The sequence below is a fragment of the Apus apus genome, chromosome 3 (genome assembly GCF_020740795.1).
Source record: "Apus apus isolate bApuApu2 chromosome 3, bApuApu2.pri.cur, whole genome shotgun sequence".
Lineage (NCBI taxonomy): Eukaryota > Metazoa > Chordata > Aves > Apodiformes > Apodidae > Apus > Apus apus.
Window position 1 is genome coordinate 53,950,805 of NC_067284.1, and position 22,967 is coordinate 53,973,771.

Below are 22,967 nucleotides of genomic sequence, written 5' to 3' on the forward strand. Positions count from 1 at the left end.
AAAAAATACAATAATAATTGTAAGTAGTTATTTGAGATGTGGGAAAACCCCAAATGTCTTAAAAATTGATTTTTTTAAAAATTAAAATCACTAAGAGGAAAAAAAAACCCTTCCTATAGAGAAAGTGATTATCATGGCTTCAGCCATTGTATTGAAATACAATAAATATTGAAAGAATGTGTCTTATCCACTTAACCTATGCATGGGAAAAAATCCCCCAAATGTTCCCTTAACCTTCTGTAGAAATGTATTTTAAGTGTAGGTTTTCAGAAGCTCGTGCAAAATAGTCAGAGCATGTAAAAGACACATGATAAATTAAATTACTTTCATGTATTATTCAATGGATAAGGCGGTATTTCCATCTCCTTTTTAAGGGAGTAAGTTGGAGTGCTTTGGCTGTATAATTAAGGTTCATGAACTTCTAACGTCTCACAAACATGCAGCTATCTTCGCTTTTTATTATGAATGTTGTTAAAACACTTCTTCCACTTTATCATTAGTATTAGCAGTTCACAGAAGGAAAAAGTTTACAGCCTCCTAGTTGCAGCCAACACCAGCAGGGTTATGCTGTGTTAAGCCTCTTAACTTTATATTCATACGTAACTTCCAAATAACATCAGAATTTTATAAGTTAGAGACATTCTTTCAGAGAAGAGCACAAGCCTCATTTTTTGGGCGTTGTCACATCTACAGCAATTTTCACTTTTTCGTAAGTGCTTAGAAGAGTTAACTTTAAACATTTCTCCTTTGAAACAAGTGTTTTAACATCTTATTTGCAAGAGCGTAAGAGCCATTCATTCCTTCAGCATGTGACGAATGCAGAGCTGACAGTACCTTTGAAATACTTGGCACTCGATACAAAACATCAGAAAACAGAATACAGATTAAAGGAAAAATGCAGGAGAAAGACATCTTAGAGAAACACACTGTAAAATTTCTCCTTGTTTATAGGAAAGTCAAGTGATGTGCTCATGCTTTTTAGTAAGTTGTTATTACTATTACATTTGTGGTTTTAACACTCTGCTGACCTGGGATTGTGGTGGTGCTGCTAGAGCTACTGTCATCCACGGGCCCAAAGAAATCAAGGTTCAGAAGAGTGGAACCTCCACTAGCTTGAAATTCAGTGACCGTGTTGGTAGGCAGCCATATAGAAGGTAAGCCAAGGGAGGGTTTTATGTGTAAAAAGGGGTAAGACACACACTTGAACATGCAAGTTATAATTAGTACTCAGTACGCAATTTAAAAATTGACATGTAAACAATGCTTACAGTATTAGTTTGTACCTTCTAAAATGTTAACAACTTAATTCAGTGCACATTTCCTCATGTACAATGCAGCCAGGAAATCAACACTAGTAACTTTAAAATAGATATATTTATTTCAATCTAAAATGAAAGAGAACCAGCACGACCCAGAGAAAAAGATGTGATCATTTAAAGGGAAACAATATATAGGTCAATTAATAGTTAGAATACAGCAGGCTTTTTCTCCCCTCACTAAAATTGAAAGCTATTCTTTCATCAGGAAGACTTAGCAGATCCCCAAATAGCAAACAACAACAACAAAAAAACTGTAAAACCCCAAACCAAAACAACTTTAAAGTTTTATTTAGCAGCTTTAAGCTATTGATTATAATTATCTTAAATAAGTGTTAATACAGGGTAACAAATGCCACTCTTCCTCACTGGTCAATTATACTGTTCCCCTTTAGTACTAAACCAGAAATCAAACCAAGATACATTTTAAAGAAGTTGTTTGTTAAAAAGAAATCATGATGATTGACTGAATAAGACACCAGACAACAGCAAAAGGGTCCATCCAGGCTTTCCTTCAGCACCATGATATTGCTATCCAAACTTTTAATCCCACATGTTCTGAAACAACCCCATGAGGAAACACCAGTGAAGTAAGACATGCAGTTTATTTTAGCCTGCTTTTAACAACTAGTGTTATGAATTAATTGCTGTTAACAGGCTCCTCATAAAGGTATCAGTTTCTTTACAGGTTTCCAGTCTGTCAATCAAATAAGTTTCTAAAACTTGTTTTATTTCCTTTGCATGCACTTACATTTCTGAGACTTGAGGTGGTGGCACAACTCACTTTGCTATTAAAATAGATATAGATGAAGGATTTTTTTGTGATTACTATATACATTTACAGATACAAATAAGTTCATAGCTACCTCTTTAACAGATTAGCTATAATGAGCTCAAATGTAAGCAAAGTTGGTGACAGATGAAGTCACATTTTTTAAATATAAAATTATCAGTAAATCGAAAACTTTCAGCTCAAGAAGTGTATCTTTTGCAAACAGTTTGTGGTTAAAATATTGTGCTTTGAAGTAGCCACTATACACGTTTGTCATTCAAGGGATGTCTGAAGAGATAGTTCATTGGTGAAAAATACTTTTAAGAACTCATCACTCTAAAATGCTCATTTGTTCAGTTTCATTATAATCTGCAATTATACATAATGAACTGTTAATATTGCCACCATGTCGTTAGCAAATGGCAGAAATTGAAAAGAATACTTAGTATTTTTCAGACTACATAATACTTCACATAGGGGCACAGTTAATCAGAAAGAAAGCCTGAATTTCCAAAGTTAGAAGTAAGAAATAAATATATATATATTTTTTTTTTATGTGTGTGCGTGTATATTTAAAAAAAATAATCAGCAGATAGATGTTTGTCTGAACTTTGTAGCTTTCTTATCTCTAGCTCTGGTGCTAGAGGCTCTACGGAGAGACGTACCATCTAAAGGGTTAGTAAGGCCACTGCTACTCCAGTCAAACTGGACAGGTGGTAGAGATTCCTAGAGTTGAAAAGTCAGAAATCAGATTTTATAGTCAGTTCAGGTTACAACAATGCAAAGCAGTTCAAACAACAGATTCTTTAGCATCTAAATACTAAAAAGACAACTCTGGAGAAGCATGTATTTTCATAATATACACTAAAGATCCTAAGTAGATTTGTTCTACCATAGGAAATCTCATTAAGTTCTGAACAGTAGAGATGTGGTAACTTCTAACTTAAACAAGATTTGCAAATTAACAAAACATAAGACTGAATTAAAAAAACAAACCCCTAAAACAGTTGAAAGTTAAACTACTATTACTTCCATAGGAGGTGAAGCATTTTGCATAGAAAATTATGTATACACAATTACAGGGCAAATTTATAATAGTTACTAGTGAAAGCTGTTTGTACATCCATGCCTTGTCCTGATTAGATATAAAATCAGTTATTTACCATCACATAGCCCATGCGTGTTTTGGTTTGTTTTGCTTCTAAGAGACAAGCCCTACATATGAGGGACAGATTATCAATACCCTCCCCACATCATACCCTTTACAAATTTTTTTAAATCCTGTGACAATTTATCCTGTAACAATTAACTCATTGTATAAACAAGCCATTGGTACCAATGCTTGAACAAGAGGAGCACAGAAACACTGACTCCTTCTGGGAGCCCATCCTGGCCTTTCTATTTCCTCTTGTTAAGTCTTTTGCACACACACGTAAATCAAACAAGCAGCAGGAACCATGCTTTACAGGGAAGGTGTGATCAGGTGCAGTGTAAATTGCAGGTGCTGTCCTCCTGTATTCTCAGGACATAAACGGATGGGACAGTACCAGAAATGTCTGAAATAAACTGATCTTTCTACTTCCATGCATTACATTTCTGCTTTCTGCATAGTGAAGGCCACTGTCAAGAAGCACTGAGAAAGAATGTGCCTTCAAGTTTTAAAAGAACAACCACTCTCCTGGGAGAAAAGCAATGGAAGTTTTCTGCACCATTATTCAAAATGCATCACTAGCTGCCAGGCTTCCAGTGGCTGAGACATACCTTCTGCTTGCTTTTGTAGGAAGTCAGGCTTCATTGATTTTTTTAAAAAAACATCAAAAACTTTCAACTATCCAACATTGAAAAAAATATGAAGAATCACCAGTCAAGACTGTAGCAAGCTGAGCCAGCTTTGTACAATTAAGCTAACTGAAAGAGGCTTTTGCTAGGTGATAGATGATTACAGAAAGAAAAATTAAGGTTGTTGGAGATTTCTGTATTTACTTATAGTAAACACCTTGCCTAGAAAAATCTTTCCTACCTAATACCTTGGAAATATTTTCAGTACTGAGTACAACTAGAAGGGTATTCACTCCATGGAGTTTAAGGAGCTGATGCTACACTTTTTACTTTGCTTTGGTAATGAAATTACCGGCATTTAAGTGATTTGCATGGAAACAGTGTTAGCAGTATGTAAGTTACACTTGATGAAGTAATGATCACTATCACAAATAGCTTCTTTAAAGTTTGTCACATTTAAAATATAGTAACATTAAAAGCGATTTGTACAAAAAAAGGCAGCGAGCACGACAATTTAGTACCTTTCTGCCCTGACTTAAACGAACTAAAATTCAAAGTAGCTTCCAACCAACTCTCTTACTGAGGAAAACACCCACTACATTTCGTGTCAAAAGACTGAGTCAGGACTGCTGAATATGACAGAATTGCATGGAAAAGGTGGTACCAAAGGGTGTCTAAGTTTTTCCCTCTAATGATGACTTAATTCTCAGATTTGCCAAGGAGAGGACAAAGGACATGATGAATTCTTCCTAAAATAGGAAAAAAATAAATAAATCTGTCTTCAAATCAGTAAGAGTATACAAAGTATATTAGTCTGCTCTATGGGATGAGGTGATCTTGCTGACTCCAACCCCTTGCAAGAGAGGAAAGTGGCAAGTAAAGCAGATTCCATCTATACAGGATACTGGCAAGCCCATGTCTATACAACGAAAAACGAAGTGAAAGAAGAGGGCACAGGCAAAAAGCCAATTAAACAGAAAGGAAAAGCTTTCTGTTTCTAGTGACCTCGGCCCTAAAAAAACCTGGGATGCCTGAACACAGCGCTGAAATCCCAAGACAGCGGGAACATGCTCCACAAATGGGAATATAATGTTTTGTCTTTTGGAGATTGCAAGGTTGCTAGACTACTGCATTTACAACCATTACTATAATAACACGCTTTAAGCAGAAGTGCCCCATCTAGAAGAATATCGATAATTGGGGCAAAATGCTCTCACTCCTTCCTCCATCTTAGATTACAGGACACGGTACAGAAATGAAGAAGTATACTCAGCTGTCAGAGTACTACTCTGAACGTTAAGGAAGTAAGAAAGAGGAAACTAAAATGCCTGCTGGTTTTACTGCATCGTATTTCATTTTTCTCAAAGTGAAATATGTTTTCACACAGTAATTTTAGAATGTTATTATGTAAGAGCTTTTCTAATTCAAAGGAGTAAAATGTAAATGTTTGTCTCTGTGCCAGTAAGTACTGAAGGAAAATTTAACAAAGGAGAAAAAAAAAAAAAAGGAAGCATTTTGCTGTCTTAAAGCTGGGGGGAAAAGTAGAAAGGATATATAATATATATAACAACAATATTAGACCCCACAAATGAGCATCATAAACACTCCAGAAAAAACTTTACAAGGAAGTAATTAATATTTTTTTCTGTGTATTCATTGGCAAAATTACTACCGTTCTGAAAATTATTATTCTCACACACTACCTCGAAGCGATGGTCACATCTGACAAAGTTCTGTCATCTCTTACCTGCAAATCTCTTTCTCTTACTCTGTCAAAAAACTATGTATATTCTGGGATCTTTCTCATATGTATAACTGGAGAGCAGTTCCATGATGGAGCCTTTGGCTGGTGGCCAATAATATGGTAGTTTGCATCTGGCATTGTTAGAAGTCCTGATGGTCCCTTATGTAATTAAAAGTGTTTTTGAAGTCCGTCACCCCATGGGGTTTAATTAAGGTTCAGTCCCTAACAGACAGCAAGTGTAAGATACACATTTCTGTTATAACCTGATCTCTAATTTGGTGGCTTACATGCAGGCAGGTGTGCTGTAATGGGCACCTGCAGAATACAATTACTGGCAATTTACTTCTAGAATGGTCTGGGTCACTTTAGATTTCTATTCCGATATAAAACTTATTAAGCAAAACCAGGCAGGTAAGAAATCCCAAATTTATCCTCTGTGCTGGGCCTAGGCTACCACTAGAATCTAGCAAAGAAATACAGTCACAAATAGAAAGAACATAGTGCTTTGAAGCAATAGCAAAAGAGTAGATGTATCTAGATAACTTCTTGCAAGAAAGTCAAAGAGACGTAGGTAAATAAACTTTAAAAGATGTCAAGCAGAGAAAAGTATCTAATCAGAAGAAAGTAGTCAACACTAAGTCAAGACAGCAACCATTTTAATAAGCACTGGAATATATTTTAACTACACTGCCTGAAGACTTAGCCATGGTGTAGAAGTTCACTACAGCAGATGCTGAAAGAAACCCAAACAAACACAAACCCACACAAACAAAAAAATCAAACACCAAAACAGACAAAAAACCAAACCAAACTGCCCCAAACCAACCAACCAAACCAATCAAATCAAAGAGTAGAGTAGGGTATCTGTCTTGGGTTTCACAGTCAAAGTTTGCTGATTTGAGCAACACCCAATGTGCCTTGATAGAGCCTTTTACTTCAGACTGTGTAGTCTTTGAGACCACCATGCTTAGATAAAGGCAACAGTAATGAGGGGATTGTCTCATATTCTGTTTGCTGCCTTAGTTATGAGCACAGAGGAACTGAGAAATAAAACCCCCAACTGTCAAGAAAAACAACAGATCAAAGAATTTAGAAACTTCCTTCAAATAGAAAACTGATTGAGCCTTAAAAAGTTACCTTTATGCAATAAATTAATCTGATAAGTCAGTCAGCAACTTCACTTGGAGAGAAAAAATGATAATCTCAAAAACCTTGTCCTTACAGCTTAAATGGCTCGGATGGAAATTTGTCCACTCTATTTCCACAGCCTAACCAACCCAGCAAGATCCTCTGCACAGAACAAGGCCAAGACATACGGAGTTTATATAATAACTAGGAAAAATTATAGCAACTCCTTTGCTGCTTTTGTCCCCTCATTCTTTTGATTTCTAATGCTTTCTATTTTAAATCTCTGCATGCTTTCCTCCATTTGCATACAATCAAAAAACTAAGGAGGCATTTCTGTATTTTTTACCAGTGTTCCTCCTACTCCCACTTTTGCATCACCAGTCTTTCTTCCAAAATCTTATTCCCTAAACAGGAAGTCACACACACAGAGACACAGATCTGTACACAAATACCCATAAATACCAGGCTTTCAACAAAGGAGAACTCTTTTCTTTAAGCAAAGCATAGGAATTTGTTAACCAGAGCCTCTCCTTCCAATAAAAAAGCCAATATTCTGAAGTTTTAAAATATAATGACCCATCATCATCACCATTTGAAAATGGAGAAATGTATAAGTTTTAATTGAACAATTACAAATTAACTGGGTAAGCTTAAATGTACCTCAATTGTTGCACCTATATTACTTGTGTTTAGAATAAGAAGTTTCAGGGTCCACTCAAATAGCCTATCTTTCCATTGCATATTTATCTAAGTTCCTAATAAAATATTTGGGCACATCATCTTAATGCCACTACACCTGGGAATATACCTAAGAAGCAGTCTGCACAATGTGAAGTGAAGCTGGGTTTCCCCCAAAAGAAAACAGAGGCCACAAAACATTAACAGAAGATGAGGCCAAAAGAGAAACAAGATCTCTGAGGTGGAGAATTGATCACTCATGCCCTGAAACTTAGAGTGTCACTTAACTGTGGCCTCTTAGCACTCTTAATAGCTAGAGCTCCAACCTCTAACTTATCTCTTCCCCAATAACTTATTTCAGTATCTGTCTTTTTGGGAAAAAAAATAACCTAAGGCCAGGAGTACAGACAGATGGCATAAAAGCTTCTTGTATGTATGCATGGACCACAACTACTGAATTGAGATGGCCTTGTCAGAACTAGATGATGAAACTGTGACAAGAAATGGGAAATTCTGCTGCAGGAGTACCCAAAAGTACAAATTCATAATTAGAGAGGGAAAAAAAAAAAGAAAAAAAAAAAGAAAAAAAAAGAAGAAGAAGAAACTTTGTTAAGTAGAGGTTCTTAATTTCACCACTCAGCACTACAACTGTCAAGCAACTGAGAAAATGGCACGTCAGAGAAGCTGCTACTTCAGGCTGTTGCAGCTCTCTACACTATGTTTAGTATATGGTTTTATCTGTTTTCAGCTCTGTAAAAATGAGAACTCTGAATGCTGCAGAAAGCCAGTGAAATTTCCCTAGTTTGTTCATGTATAGAAACCACACAAGCAATTTCTTCAGCTCAGAGTGGTTGCAGTAATCATTATTATTACCTTTCCTAACACTCAGTTCAACTGCTCAGTTCCACTATAGTATTTGTGAGAAGCAGCACAGGAAACAAGCTGCCATCCCACCAAAAAAACCATTATCCCCTAGCACAAGCATGTTATAAAGCTCTACACTACAGCAGAGCAAAGAATACAAGGAAACCACAATACTTAAAAGTACCTAATCAGAAGTCACAAGTGTAGCAGGTAACTAGAGATGCTGGGCAGATTGGACAAGACCTGCACTAAGAAAGGACACAGCTGATTCTCTGAATACATGACAAGTACTACTGAAAATTAAATGTCTGCATATCTCATTAGCTTGTTGATAACCACACACATTGCAACATGCATGGCCTTAACGTGGTTTCCTAATAACAAAAAAACAACAATACAGAATTAATGAAATTCAAAAGATCACTCCTGAACTCCTGTGAACTCATTTTGTATCAGACTTAAAAGACAGAGAAGCCAGTGAAGCAACTTCCTGTTCAACAGACATTTAATAAAATTTAATGCAAAGGGCCAACAGAACTCATACAATCAAAAAGTCAGGCACCTATGCTAGCTGTGTTTGTACCCAGAATCTCTTTCCAGGCAGCTGGGCTGCTTTTCATTTTACTCTGAAAAAGACAGGAAAGAGATTAAGTAAAAGGACATGAACAATGTACATGTAAATACTGTAATTCAGAAAAAGAAGTGCTACCTAACAGGTAGAATAAGCTCCAGAAAAAGCAAAGATGAAGTCAGAGAAACGGCAAGTCTAAAGCTATATCTAAAATCTGTGGAAGTAGCTGTACGCTGCGTTTAAAACAAATAGTTGTATAACAGTAGGTATCATCAGGATTCTTAAATGCTGGCCACCAACTGCTACAGCCTTATTGCAGGGACTCCCTTCCAGTCACATATGGAAAACAGATCCAAGAGCAGGACTTCAATCTGACACAAGGAACCACCCTGCCCTTCAAATACAGGTGTCTCCAAACACATCATCTAAATATATCAAACAATAAGGAAGAGGCAAGGAATCCCATTGTTTCCCTTATTCTGTCTTTTCCCCTTCTTCCCCTTCTCAATTTTTTTACCTGGAACTGATCAGATGTACATGTGCTCATCTCTGGTGATACAGGAGGTGTCTGTCCTATTGAAGCTATTTTTTCTGCTGCAGATATTGGTTTCAAAGGTTCCTTGGTAGGCTCTAACATACCCTAAATAAATAAATAAATAAAACCCCAGTAATAATAATAGAAAAAGCTCCACACTCCCACAGACACACACACACATATTTATTGCAAAAACTGCAGACAAAAGAAATTTTAGAAAACACACTACTAGGTAGTACTACTCTCAACTAGGGCCTTGGGGGATACCATATATCTCTGGGACACTTTCAGTGAGGCAGGCTGGGAGATGGGACAGGGGACAGAATTATCCTGGTTCCTTAGCCTTAAGAAACAGTTTAGAGCCAGTAACAGAAACCCAAGTGCTTAGTTGGAGCTTGCTTTCAACAATGTAATTTAAGCTGGAGGAAATAGTTACTTGATAAAGTGCTGTCTTCTCCTCCCAATTGTGTGTAGACTATTCCAGAAATATCAAATGGCCCATCAGAAAGCTACAATTACATTAATTCCATTTAAACTACTAAGTAATTCAGAAGAAACAAGTCAAATTACCAGTTTGCAGACTGATAAAGAACAAATATTGACATAAAAAATAAATGCATTAAGAAGCATTAATTAAACCCACATTTTAAAACAAATAGTTCAAAGATAGACAGTCCTACGAAAAATGTCTGAAATCTCTGGTGTTCCTCAGTAAAACTGAGGGTGAGAGAGATCTACAGAAATACCAAAGTTCACACTGAAACATGAAAACCACCTCAGAAAAGTAAGGTATGAGAAAAGAAACCCCCAAATAAACCCACTGGATTTGCAACTAATGTATTTCAAGATAAATGCAGGAATTCAGCCAGCCAGGTCATATGTCACACAAATGTTTCTACACCATGTTAGGGGAGCTCAGCATATAACCATCAGTTAAATAAATTATTTTGGACAGCAGAAAAACACATGAAGCAGTGTGGCAACAAAAAGCAGCAAGCTTTACTCCTACCATCACCTCCATCCATCTTAAATGTATGCACAGGTGTATAAAGAATTTAGGTGATAATTAATCAGCAACAACAACCTGCTGCAAAAAATAACTGCACATGTTGTGTACAAGCATAACCTCGCTCACAAAGACATTACAGGAAGAAAACAGCAATTCATAGAATAATAGAATAGTTAAGGTTGGAAGAGACCTTAAAGATCATCAGGACCCAACCTCCCTGCGATTAGCAGAAATGTTTAATCTCTCCATCAGAACACCACGCTTACATCCTAAGAAGTGCATGAGCTGACCTTGATGCCACAGAAAATAACAGCTCTAGAAACTGACTGTAGAAGTCACTCTACAAAATTGATCTAGAGCTTAAATTGGATTAATATACACCAAAGAAATCTGCAATAATATTACATTATATTTGTGAATGACCGTATAAAGGTGTGTGTGTGTATAGGTTCCCCCCAAAAAAGAGTATATTTGTTCTGCTCAGACTAGCAAAAATGGCAAATCTTATCTTCTGAATGTTTTTACTACTACAGACATCACACAGAGTCTGAAATGACAAACAGGAATTAGAGTATCAGCTTAAGCAAAAACAGTTAATCTTACTGCACTAGGTTACTTGAGTTCCCTCCAATCCACCGAAATTTAAATTACGCTTGCTATTTTTATCTAGCACTTGGGGCAACAAAAGAATACTGGTTATACAATGCTTTTTGTACACACAAGCAACCTTTTATATATGTGCCTCCTTTATTAATATGCCAATAACACTGCAAAGCATTACTATACATCTCTCTTGACCTAGGGGTATTGAGAGGCAATCAAGTTTATTAATGTAGTGTCTGTCAGAGAAACAGTTGCACAAAGAGGAATGCTTGAGAGAGTAGAGAAAACTTCCTACACACATTTCATGGAATACTGTAACAGCAGTTCTTAACCTTTCTTTGAAGTATCTGGTCTTAGTGGCAGGGCTTCCCACAAGTGCTGATGCAGATCAACATTTTGATTAAGTTCTACATTCCTTCGTCATTTTAGACAACTATTTAACAATCTAGTTTCTTGTGTCAAGTTTTAGTTGACATTTTTACATCTATACATTATCTTTAATAGTTAAAATTCAACAAGAACTTTTTATTGCTGCATACAAATTAATACATTACTTTAGTATTTTTTTTTTTAGAAAATGCCTCCAACTGAGCTTAACTAATTATCCTACCTTATTAGTTTGCTATATGAAGAGAGTAAATCAATACTTTTAAAATTTAAAATAAAGTATCCGTTTGAACATATAAAGAAAATTGTGATTTTGAGAATTCTTTTCCAGTATTTCTACTGATGCCTAAGCCACAACCATACTTGCAAAAACACCTTTCAGCACACTTAGTGCTTAATGTAATTTAATATATTTTAGCAAGCTGTTGGAACTACAACAAAAATGTAACACTAAGAAAAGCTTACCAGTCCTGCTGCATACATGGGTACTATAACAGGCTGTTTCTTGTTGCCTGTAAAGAGCTGATAAAACAACAAAAATATTTACTTAAGAGTTTCTGTGTCAGTGATTATGGTATTTTTTCAATGTTACATACCTCATATAAGATTAATACCAGGGAGTAAGTACTATGTTAAATATAACATAATTATTAAAAACTAATGCAACTTTTAATATTAACAGGGCTTATAAAAAGTTGTCAAACAGTTTGTCACAAAAAGCTGTGTTCAGTTCAGCTATGCAATTAAGAGGCAAGCATTCAAACAAAATGAATCCCACCTGATTCTACATTTAAAGCAGCTCCATTATTCAGAAAGCAAGTTTTATTGACAGACTCACAATATTTCTTGTGTCGATTCCCAAGGAGCACAAAAGCTTTTTGTTGCTGTGGGAGCCACCCCACTGGTATCTCAGTCCATATGCATCATGGATATCCTGCAGCTCTGTCCACACATCCATCAGTTCCCTACACAACCAATCATAAATCAAGTTATCAACAGGAATAATAGCTTAGCAGCCTTGAATATTTATTCTAGTTTTTAATACAAGTGACTTATTATATATTCAAATTAAGCTTACGCCCAAGCACAACACCCAGGGGAACTAAAACTGCAGTGTTCTCAGAACAATTAATAGTTCAAACTTATAATCAGAAAATTATGTCCGCAGCAGACAGGACAAGGCCTACTTAAACTTCATCATCACATGAATCAATCTAGCAATTTAAAGCAAGTGTAACTAATAAGACATAGTCTGATTAACTCTAAGACATCACTTAAAAGAAGATGATACACTGTTGACTAAGTTGATCTGCTGAACGAGTGAAATACTCCTGGTATACGTAGTCACCAAAAACAAGCATTCAGCTAGGTAACTAATTTTTGCTCTGTGGTTCTTCAATATACTTGAAGTAAACAACTAGTTTAAAATTACTGCTACATGTTTTAAGTTCCCAAAGTTGACATGCTTCTGCTTCATTTAAAGTTAATGGTTTCTTACCCAGTATTTGCTAAGGTCTCCTCAGCTGTCTTCTGCTTTTCAACTGCTTCCAATAAATGATTCAAGGAACTTATTTCTTCTTCAACTTCAACAACAGGCATGGAAGGAAAACAGACTTCAAATATTCGTTCCAGACGACTTAGCAATGTTGTCTATATAAAAAATAAAAATATTTATGGTTTTGGTAGCTGCTTTAAAATTATAAAAATAAATTGAGATGGAAAACAATACATAGTTGATACAAAGTTTCACTTACCACAAAATCTGTAACTACCAGAGGATCACAAGACTTTTTAGAAGCATTCAAACACAGGCTGCTAGCTATTGAGAAACAGTAAGGATCTTGCTCTCTGCAAAGTGAATTTATTACAGAAAAGTCTAGGACAGCTCTTACCAGATTCCCTCTTAGCTATAAATTAGCAGAAAATATGTGCAATAAGTATTACACTGCATTGACTTAAGATGTGTTTATGTGTCTAAATCTACACATGCTAAAGCTTTTACTGAACACTTTTATAGGAAGCTTGGCACTGAACAGTGTCTTTTCACTTAATGACGACACACTTCAATCCAAACTTGAGATCTAACATTGATTCAGCTTCACTTAAGCTGTATGCACTTGAAGGTCTCACAAAACAACCCAATGTGTAACATACTCATAGTTTGGTAATAAATTTGAAAATAGTACAGAAAAACTACTTCTAGTCCAAAGAGTGCACAGTTCCTAAAAAAACTGTTAGTATCAATTTCACAGGTGTATGAAAACTAAAATCCCCAGCTTAATTTGCTACAGTTCAGGTGAGTCAGGTACAATACAGAAGAGCCAAGATTAAGGCATTTAACTACACTGCTTGTCAAAAAGTACTTTTAAGATTTGTTTGGTACTTCTCCAGACCAAAAAACTAATATGAAAAAGAATAATTACTCAATGTCTTAATTTCTTGTCCCCAAAATAATTTGTGTGTTTAATTTAAATAGAATAATTACTTTCCTCCAAGCAACATCCCTTTCCCTCCCCATTCATGATTCCTGCAAGGGTTAAAAGCCAACCTTGGGAACATATCTATCCAAGCCAAGTAACTTAGAAAACAACAGAAGTCCCCACTAAGTTTTTAGCTGAGTAAGAAGCCAGCTAGATAGCAACACTGTTTGCATAACCACAGCTTCATCTCTGTTACTTTTGTCTGACCTTCTTTCTGCTGCCTTACATTATAAACTCACACCAAGGGTATGTAAATATAAACACTCAGAAGTTTTGCAGGAGGGCTATGGATCTGTATGCCATGGTTTTGAGAGATAAGGCAGGATTTCCTGCTTGTCACAGTAGTTCCAACTGTGTCTTGATGTCGCCATCACTTCAGTGCCCCTTGAGAGAAAGGAAACTTCAGTATCTGGGGAAGACAAACTGGCTTCTTTCATAACAGAGCAAATGGTCTCCTGCTTTTCTCTTTCCCAGTGTCATGATCACTGCTGTTGGGTAAGCTAAGGCCTCAGCAATACATACAGCACACATTGGTACTTGTGGTTTCCAGGCATTTTAATTACACAGCATGCACTGGAGAATGCTCCTATTCTTGCCACTGGGGCCTTGGCAGATGGATTTAATATTAAAAATAAAATGTCTCAAACAACCTCCCGCCCCTACAAAACAAAAAAAGAACTTTTTTTTTCTTTTTACAAGCATATTATGCATTCTTCTTTTTACGTTCTTCCCTTACATTTCTGTCTCTTCTCCCTGTTTTATTTCCATATAGACAGAGAATTTCAATTTTATTATAGCTCTGTGAACTCTCTCAGACATTACCTGTACCACTGACACGAAACAATTTTTTTCCCCAAGTTCAACACACTGAAAACAGGTAACCAGCAATTTCTTAACATTTATTAAGAAGTACCAGTAGCAAAGTATGCTCATAAAAATCAATTTAAATCCCTTATTGCAGTGTGCTTGTTTTCAACAGCAGCACTCAAATTTCTTCCTAGGGGAAAAAGACGCAAGCTTGACTCAAAATGACCACTTCTATCTTTCTAGTCTAGAGCTATTCAATGGCCACCTTTCTGATGCTTGGCTGCACTGCACACAGGGCAGCATCCAGCTTTTCCATGGAGGAAATGGAAAAGATACTGAGTAGGCGAAAATCCCACAAGCCTCCCACAGCATCTGCTAGTATAGCTATGCCAGCAGAGCCCTCCTGTGGAGATGCAGCATATTCCAGCAGCAATACTGAATTTACACCCATAAACCTACGACAGAGGTTTTGTGTTACAATCAAAATGATTTAAGGTTCAGGAAAGCAAGACTGGTAGGTGGAAGTTACATATTTTAATTAGACCAAATGATACAATTGGAACAAACCTTTATGGACCAGAATATCTGCTTTACAATTACTATAATAGTTACCTATCTTTCTTGTTTCAGCTTTTATATAAAAAATCGCCTCATCTCTTGTCTCAATTAAGCAAACCACTGACCATGTACAACATCAAACATAGTAAAGGAAACCTAACACAGAGGCAAAGACCATGTTATCAGAATATCTTGATTCTGTACTGGGGTCTCAGAATGATTAGTTGGGAATTGAGAACCAAGTATGTTCAGTCTGTTCTCCCTTATCAGCCACTAAGTGCAAAAATCAGGAAAATTAACTTCCTTAGAAAATTAGCTCTCCAGTTTCACTACCTGTGAAAGAAATGCCTGACAGCGACAGTCACCGTTCTTTGAAAAGCATAACGTCAAAATGCTATAATTATTATACTATCAAAGCATCTGAATTACACAGCATACCTGACTCACACTTTCTTTCTTTTCCTCTTCATTACCTCACTGGTATATTCTGACCATAAATTGTCATGTTCTACAGTATAGAATTTTCCTTCTAATCATCTCTTAAACCCTAATCATTCTGGCCATACAATAAGATATAATACTTGTTACATTATTTGTAGGCTCTTTAGTGTTTGTTGACCAGAACTAACAATGTAATTTACATTTTTAGGAAGTAAAACTAAACAGTGTCCCACTAACAATTCAGCAGACAAAAGCATGTTCTCTTAAATTTTAAAACTTAACTTTGCTGGCAATATATCACTTGCTCTTATTCAAACAGGTGAGGCCTACTTCATTTCTGTAATACAGCAGGAATACATATATCCCCACCAAAAAGGAAGGGGCAGACAAAAGGCATTGCATCATGAAAACAGCAAGGCATCAAGTTTCTTGAAAAGCATCAACATTTGAGAATGTGCTGGTGATTCAGAATATGCTTACTTAGGTACTGAAAGAATTAACAGAAAGTCTCTAAGAACATAGCAGCATCTCAGTCAGCACACAATTTCAAATTTGAGCTTAAGAATTGTGCCAAAATTCTAGGAACAGTTTAATTATAGCATTCTTTACACTTCCTTTCAGTCCTTTCTAAATTTCCACAAATGCTTAGCCCTTATATGTGATAGAGAAGGATGGTTTCCATAGCAAACCAGAGTAAGTAATTCTGTGTGTGCAAATGGACGCAAGGATGAGCATTCAAACACACACCTCCTGGGCAGTGGCAATGTCCCTAAGGAAGCAGCTGAACTTGTTCTTCTAATTGGTAATGAATTCCTGTGGTCATAGCCCCCAGGTATAAAAGGCATTACCAAGATTCTGAAATTATTGGAAATGTCCATTTCCTACAAACCTCCATCTATTGTTTTTATAAAATGGACTGTTAGAAATGTTACTTCTGTCAGACACAGTAGTGTCATGCCTTTCAGGATACAAAAAAACACTCCTGGAAAAAAAAAGGCACAAAAGAAAACAAGAACTTCTCTCCACTTTTTCAAGTTACTAAAAATATTTGATACTTTTAAGTTCTCCATTGCCATTTAAGAAGAGTAACTCTTGAAGGCACATACCGAAGATGTGAAAAAAGGCAACAGCTGCTGTTCTAAAAATTAACCATGATTCCTCAAACAGTAACAAACTTAAACCCCCATAGTTTCTAGGAAAGCATAAAAAATTTTTATAAACACTTAAGATACATGGCAATCATCACCCGAAACAGCAAAAATATCACAGATGTAAGACAGTTACAAGTGAGAATAACCACATGATTAGAATTTATCTCCTTGGCTGTTTAAATAGGGGGCAAGATCCAGCCCTCAGAGCTGGAAGGCCAAAGTACTTGCTATACAGAATGTTTTTTTCTTCTTCTCCACTACAAGAACCAATAAACCCCTTCAACATAGGAAACCTACCCTGACCATCCAGAGCACTAAATCCTCCCCAGCAGCTTCCATGTGAACTCAACAGTGACAGGTCACTGCTTCTCTTGAGAGCTAGGAAGAGAAGATATTAAAACTTGCCATAAAGACAACATAGTTAGGCTACACTACAGAAATAGTTGATATGAACTGAAGTTTTCACCATACAACTGCTGTAAAGCTTCTCTGGGTGAAGTTTCAGGGAACTCTACGAGCAAGGTGGGGAAAAAGACTTCTTGCTTCCCGCCATGGTCCAAATCACACATGAACTGCAGAGCAGACAAAAGCTCATCCAGTAAACTCCTCATGCTGGAAGCTCCAGAGTGGAGTGACATTTTGTCCCTCCTTCCTCCTCACTTTCCCTCAGAGTGGACAGCCCTGTTCCCAAAGGCAAGCTCTGGTTTCCCCATCCCACTCTTGCTTACAGTCTGCAGCATCTCTGCTCTGGCAGCCTTCAGAGGTGCTTTAAGAAGGGAGAGTCTCTAAAGCAGAGGTCACCTTCAGCTTACCTTTTCCTGCTGCCAGGAAAGATGCTATGAAGGAAGCAGTACTCAAGCTCTGGGCTGTGCATCTAATGAACACACAACTGGGAGACCCAAGAGTAAATAAAACCAGTATGATAGTTAAATTATTGAGACTATTTATATATTTATGTCTTACCTGACAGAAAAAAAACCACAACAAAAACATAAGGAAGGAGACAAAAGTGAGCATGTGAATGATCCAAGATGCTAAATGAATAATTTGGGAAAGGAATAAAGTCCATATGGACATAATCAGCTTCTAGTCAGAATTCAGAAGCTGAGTGAAGGCTCTCAAAAAATGGCAGAACAATGCTCAGTGGCCAGAAGCCAAGAAAAGAAACTGATTAACCAGACAGATTTTATTTATTTTAAATCATGAACCCACTGCTCTGGAGAGTGCCTAACATAGGTATTTACCACCATTTTAACAAAATGCAGCAGAGGTTAAATGAAACTCCTTTTGCTGGGTTTTCTAACAACCAAACAGTATTTTCCAGCAACACCTTTGCCTGTGAAGTCATCACATGTACCTTCGCCACATGTGATGGTTTGGCTTTTCTGTTTGGTTGGGTTTTTTTTTTATTTCCTCTAAGAACTAAACTACATGACAATGCTGTCAGTTAACATAGGGGAGGCTGAGAAACTGATTTTAATGAATGCAACTCACTCATTATGGAGAAAAGAAGGTCTCAAAATCTTTTGGGCTCAAGAATGAAGAAACAGATCTGAACAGTTAATTAAACGTACATCAACAAATCACTAAATTCCTAACTAAAGGTGAGCAGTTTTTCCTTTGTAAAGTTTTATGGATCACTTAAACTAAGGATCAGTTTGCCCTCCACACAGCAACAATCTTTCTTTCTCTGATGTGCAGGCTCTACTTGGCAAACAGAGCATCTTCCCAGCAGCAACGGGGGAAAAGATGCAGGCAGAAAAACTCCTGAGGAAAGAGAAGTAAAGCCACACTAGTTTAACATCTCATGATCCAAATATGATGGCTGTTCTCCCTCCCCCCTCAAAAAAAGGTTATGTTTAAGATGTTGACAAATGTCTTAGGGGGAAGAAATAATTTCATTTTTATTCCTACAAGTAATTCATAATGGAAACACTGGTCCTAAATTGACATTTCCAATCCAGCAGGAGGATTCAACGTAGTTATGCCATCAAGTATGATGCCACAAGAGCTAAAAATCCTCACTGATGAGACATTAAATTACTGTAAAAATTTTTACTCTTAAAGAGCTATAAGAAAGCAGTAATAGTTCCAGATACTCCCCCCAAACATTTTTGAAGAGTAACTATAAAGTTCTTGAGCTCAGCTGCAAAGCAAATCTGAAAATTTAGTGGCTTAAGAAAGAAGATGACAACTTCTATGGTTTTTTAACTGCCTGATACGACAGTTACAAACCACAAGGAACTCCACTGTAGAAATGTGAAGCTGTCTCCCTCCATGCTGCTGGAAGGCAAGCACATTTTTTTTCTGCCTCAGTTGAAAAAAAACATATGAAATCTCGCATCTTCCATATAATCAAAGTGAAGTTTAATAGTTATTTATCTAGACTACATAAAACTTACTTCCCATTTCTGTCTGTCATGTTATTATTATCTAGTGGTGTTGTACCACACTTTCCGCCAGGCTCTAAGAGGAAGTAGATGAAGCTTATATGTATAAAATGGAAAATAATTTTGTTCTGTGATACACAAAACAGAAATGCTAAAACAATCCTCTTACAAATTGTTTTCTTTTGTAAAATCCCCTTAGCCAGCCTGTTCTGAAATACAGCAATAATGGGCTACTTTTAATGGTCTGTTAAGCAGCTGCAAATATTTAAAAACTGTGGTATGGACTAAAAAAAAAAACAAAAAAAAACCCAACCCTTTCCAAACAGCTACAACTGCAAATTGTTACCCAACTGTCTGAATTTAATTTATCCAACACTATCTTAATTTATCTTAACGAACTGGGAGGCTAGTTTTTATGGTTATAATTACTTTTTTCCAAGAAGATGACTTCACTGCCCAAGACAAAGTGCTCTCTAAGCAACAGTGATCCAGGGCTTTCTTTGTCTTGATGCACACTTGTGGCTTAGTAACTGTACATCACTCATGCTGATTAATCTTAAGAGGTAGAGCCTGTGAGCACAGGCTCTCTAATAAGCAGAGAATCTCAAAACCCACTTGGAGGGCTGTTCAAGTTTCCCTTCTTCCCCTTTCAGGACCTGTTGACACTCAGCAAAATCAGGTAAGAGTTCTGGCCTTCCAAGCAAGCCATTATTCATCTCCTCCTCTAGAGATGCCAATACTCCTTGAACACAGCTAGGCATAGACCTATTACCCACCCACATAATTACCATAGGTAATAACTGCTCTTGTGCTTTTACTGCCTAAGTCCTGCATATATCCTTAATACACAATACAGCTTAGTAACCCCCTCAACTGACTCATGTCCAACATTATCTCATGGAGAAAGCTGTGCTGTGAGCCTTATGTTCCTTATAAACATAACTTAGTAGTGTGTTATGTGATCACACAAGGGGGATTAATGCATATGACAGAGTGCAGGTTTGCTCAAAACTTGTTAGATTAACCAATTCACCCACCTACTACACCCTAAATTAGTTTTAATGAACACAAAGGTACATTTAGCCTGGAGAAGAGAAGGCTCCAGGGAGACATGAGAGAAGCCTTCCAGTACCTGGAGAGGCCACAGGAAAACTGGGAAGGGACTTACAAGGGCATGTAGAGACAGGACAAGAGGGAATGGTTTTAAGTTGAAAGAGAGCAGATTTAGATTAGATATTAGGAAAAAATTATTGACTGAGAGGGTGGTGAGACACTGGAACAGGTTGCCCAGGGAAGCTGTGGGTGCCCCAACCCTGAAAGTGTTCAAGGCCAGGTTGGATGAGGCTTGGAGTAACCTGGTCTGGTTGGAGGTGTTCCTGTCTATGGCAGGGGGTTGGAACTAGTTGATCTTTCAGGTCCCTTCCAACCCAAACCATTCTGTGATTCTATGATTTCATATAAAAACCTGCAGCTACACCAAAACTAAATATTACATATTTTTCAGCTGAAGACAGACATTAAATGGCTAAGGAATACGGTAGCATTAATATGGGTTCAAATTATACTATCTGTGTCCATCAGCCTCTGAAACTGAAACTTTTTCCTAAGGGATTATAAACTCTTCCAGTAATTCTAACAGAATACCATATACCATGCCTGTTTTCTTCTCCCCACAACCCTACTGGATAGAAAAGGTAAGTGTGTTACAAACCCTGTATTTTAGATTGTGTGTAGGATTCAGCCTAAGACCAAAGCCAAAGGAGAAAGGACATAATGATCTTTTTGCCACTACGTGTCACTATATAAGGTCATTTTTGTGACCCTTTTGCCCTTACAAAATATAGAATGTAAAAGTAGTAGGAAAAAACTGGATTAATTAGTTGAATTCAAGCAAAGTCTATTTTTAAATTAAATATTATACCAAATTCAGAATATCTAAAACAGTTTGCCTGACATATACCTTACAATCAAAGCCATATGCAGAAAGCACAAAATTTTGCTGCTGCCTCCATATCCAAACACAAACTAAGGAAGCAACGGAAAATATGCAGAGACCATTGGTAAAGCAACTTGAGCTACTGATAAATAACTTCCCTTTCATGCAGTAATCTGGGTGAATGAAAACTGCTGGATACATAATTTCCACATTTAAACAGTAATGCTCCTAGCTAAGTATTCAAAAGCAGAAAGCTGAAAAGCAAAGAATTACATTGAAGTCTTTCTGTTTATGCACTGTCCAAAATTATTTCACCACCACATTAGTGACTCTCCTAGCCTCAATATTACAAATCAAGTGTATACAGTATCTTGTAAATGATCCCAGTCTACCTTTAGCCTAAGCCAAAGTCTTGATTTTCACATCCATCTCAAATGTCTAACACACGCAGTATTTCTCCCTTGTGGAGCCTGCTCCCTTCAAGTTTCTACAGCAAGTGTTTTTAGAACTGCCAGCAATAGATTGATCTGACTGATCTACTCTTCCCTGTTCTCCTTTGGTAGGGTATTAAAAAAATGTGTTCCCTCACCTCTCCCTAGCTTCATCTTGCATGCAAGTGCTTCTGGTTTTGCATCAAATGGCTCCAGAACTCAACTTTATACATGGGAAACAGAAGATCAGCAAATACTTCAAAATGCTGTATTTTGTGGTTTGACCTCAATGATATCTTAGGTGAAAGTAAGGAAACTGATCAAGATGTGAGATTAATTTTACAAAGATTCAGCACTTGAAGTACTGGGTCCCTATGCTGGCTCGTGTTGACTCATCTAATCTTAATGTTTCTAATTACAATTTACTAAACTGTAGCTCAATGGATTAAAACCATAATTGCTACTTAAGAATAAAATAAAGTCTTTTAAAAATATATGAAGGTTTCAACAGGTACTTCTAAAACTTAAAGCACTAGAAGCATACAAAATATTTTTTGAAAATGTGTAACTACTGTTTTAGGAATTAACTGAGAAAAAAAATAGCAACTAACAGGCATTGCAAGCTAAGGTAACTATTTCAACAGAGAAAACATTTACAGCTCAACTTCCTCTACAGCTTCTTTGTGTAAAACATTCTCTAAGTTGTACTTCCTCACCGGCAGAGGAGGCAGAACATCACTTTATATGCAAACAGTCACAACTGGCTATAGTACAAAGAGAAGGAACAAAAGAAATATTTAAGTCTTAAAACTTCCTTTATAATCTAACCGAACTACCATATGACTTCATGACAGATCACCAAAGATCTTCCACTGTAACTTGACTTTTTATCTGTTGTTATAGCAGACTTGGGGAGGGGGAAAAAAAATTACAGAACCTCTGAAGGTTCTGCTTCTATAAACATCTACATTCAGAACCATTTTCTATTGAAACTCCATCATAAAATTATGTAAAACTTTAAGTAAAAATAAATGTTTAAAACCTTCAGACTATTCCTTCATAGCTTGATTAACTAGAAAAAATTATGGTTTATTAGAATCCTCTCCCCACTCCATCTCTTTGTCATATTCTGGACAGTCTTTCAAGTGGCAACAGGAACAATTTAGATTAATTGCACTTATGATGTTAGTGCTCTCCAATTTTACGGGCAAATGACCAACAGAAGGGGTAACAACAGATCTGTGCTTTCAACTTGAGAAATGGACCTGCACACCCAGCAAGGTTTTGAACAAGCACAAAAATCCACCTTCAGGTTCATTTGCAAGCATTTTTTTGGCTTGTGAAGTCACTTTGAAATTTGGTGTGTCAGTCACTGCACAAAACAGCA

General features: G+C 36.7%; 1 protein-coding gene across 5 annotated transcripts in view; it reads right to left on the minus strand.

Annotated features, from left to right (window-relative positions):
- AFTPH (aftiphilin) overlaps positions 1-22,967 on the minus strand; it is a 48,264-nt gene that overhangs the window by 10,093 nt on the left and 15,204 nt on the right. Inside the window, exons 3-8 of one of the 5 annotated variants that reach the window (XM_051613819.1) lie at positions 12,885-13,036; positions 12,225-12,351; positions 11,852-11,908; positions 9,370-9,492; positions 2,754-2,814; positions 1,029-1,112 (exon numbers count right to left, since the gene is read on the minus strand). In XM_051613819.1, the coding sequence (XP_051469779.1) occupies positions 1,029-1,112; positions 2,754-2,814; positions 9,370-9,492; positions 11,852-11,908; positions 12,225-12,351; positions 12,885-13,036 (604 nt within the window). The remainder of the gene's footprint in view (positions 1-1,028; positions 1,113-2,753; positions 2,815-9,369; positions 9,493-11,851; positions 11,909-12,224; positions 12,352-12,884; positions 13,037-22,967) is intronic. The other 4 variants (XM_051613821.1, XM_051613820.1, XM_051613822.1 and 1 more) reach the window with 4 other exon arrangements.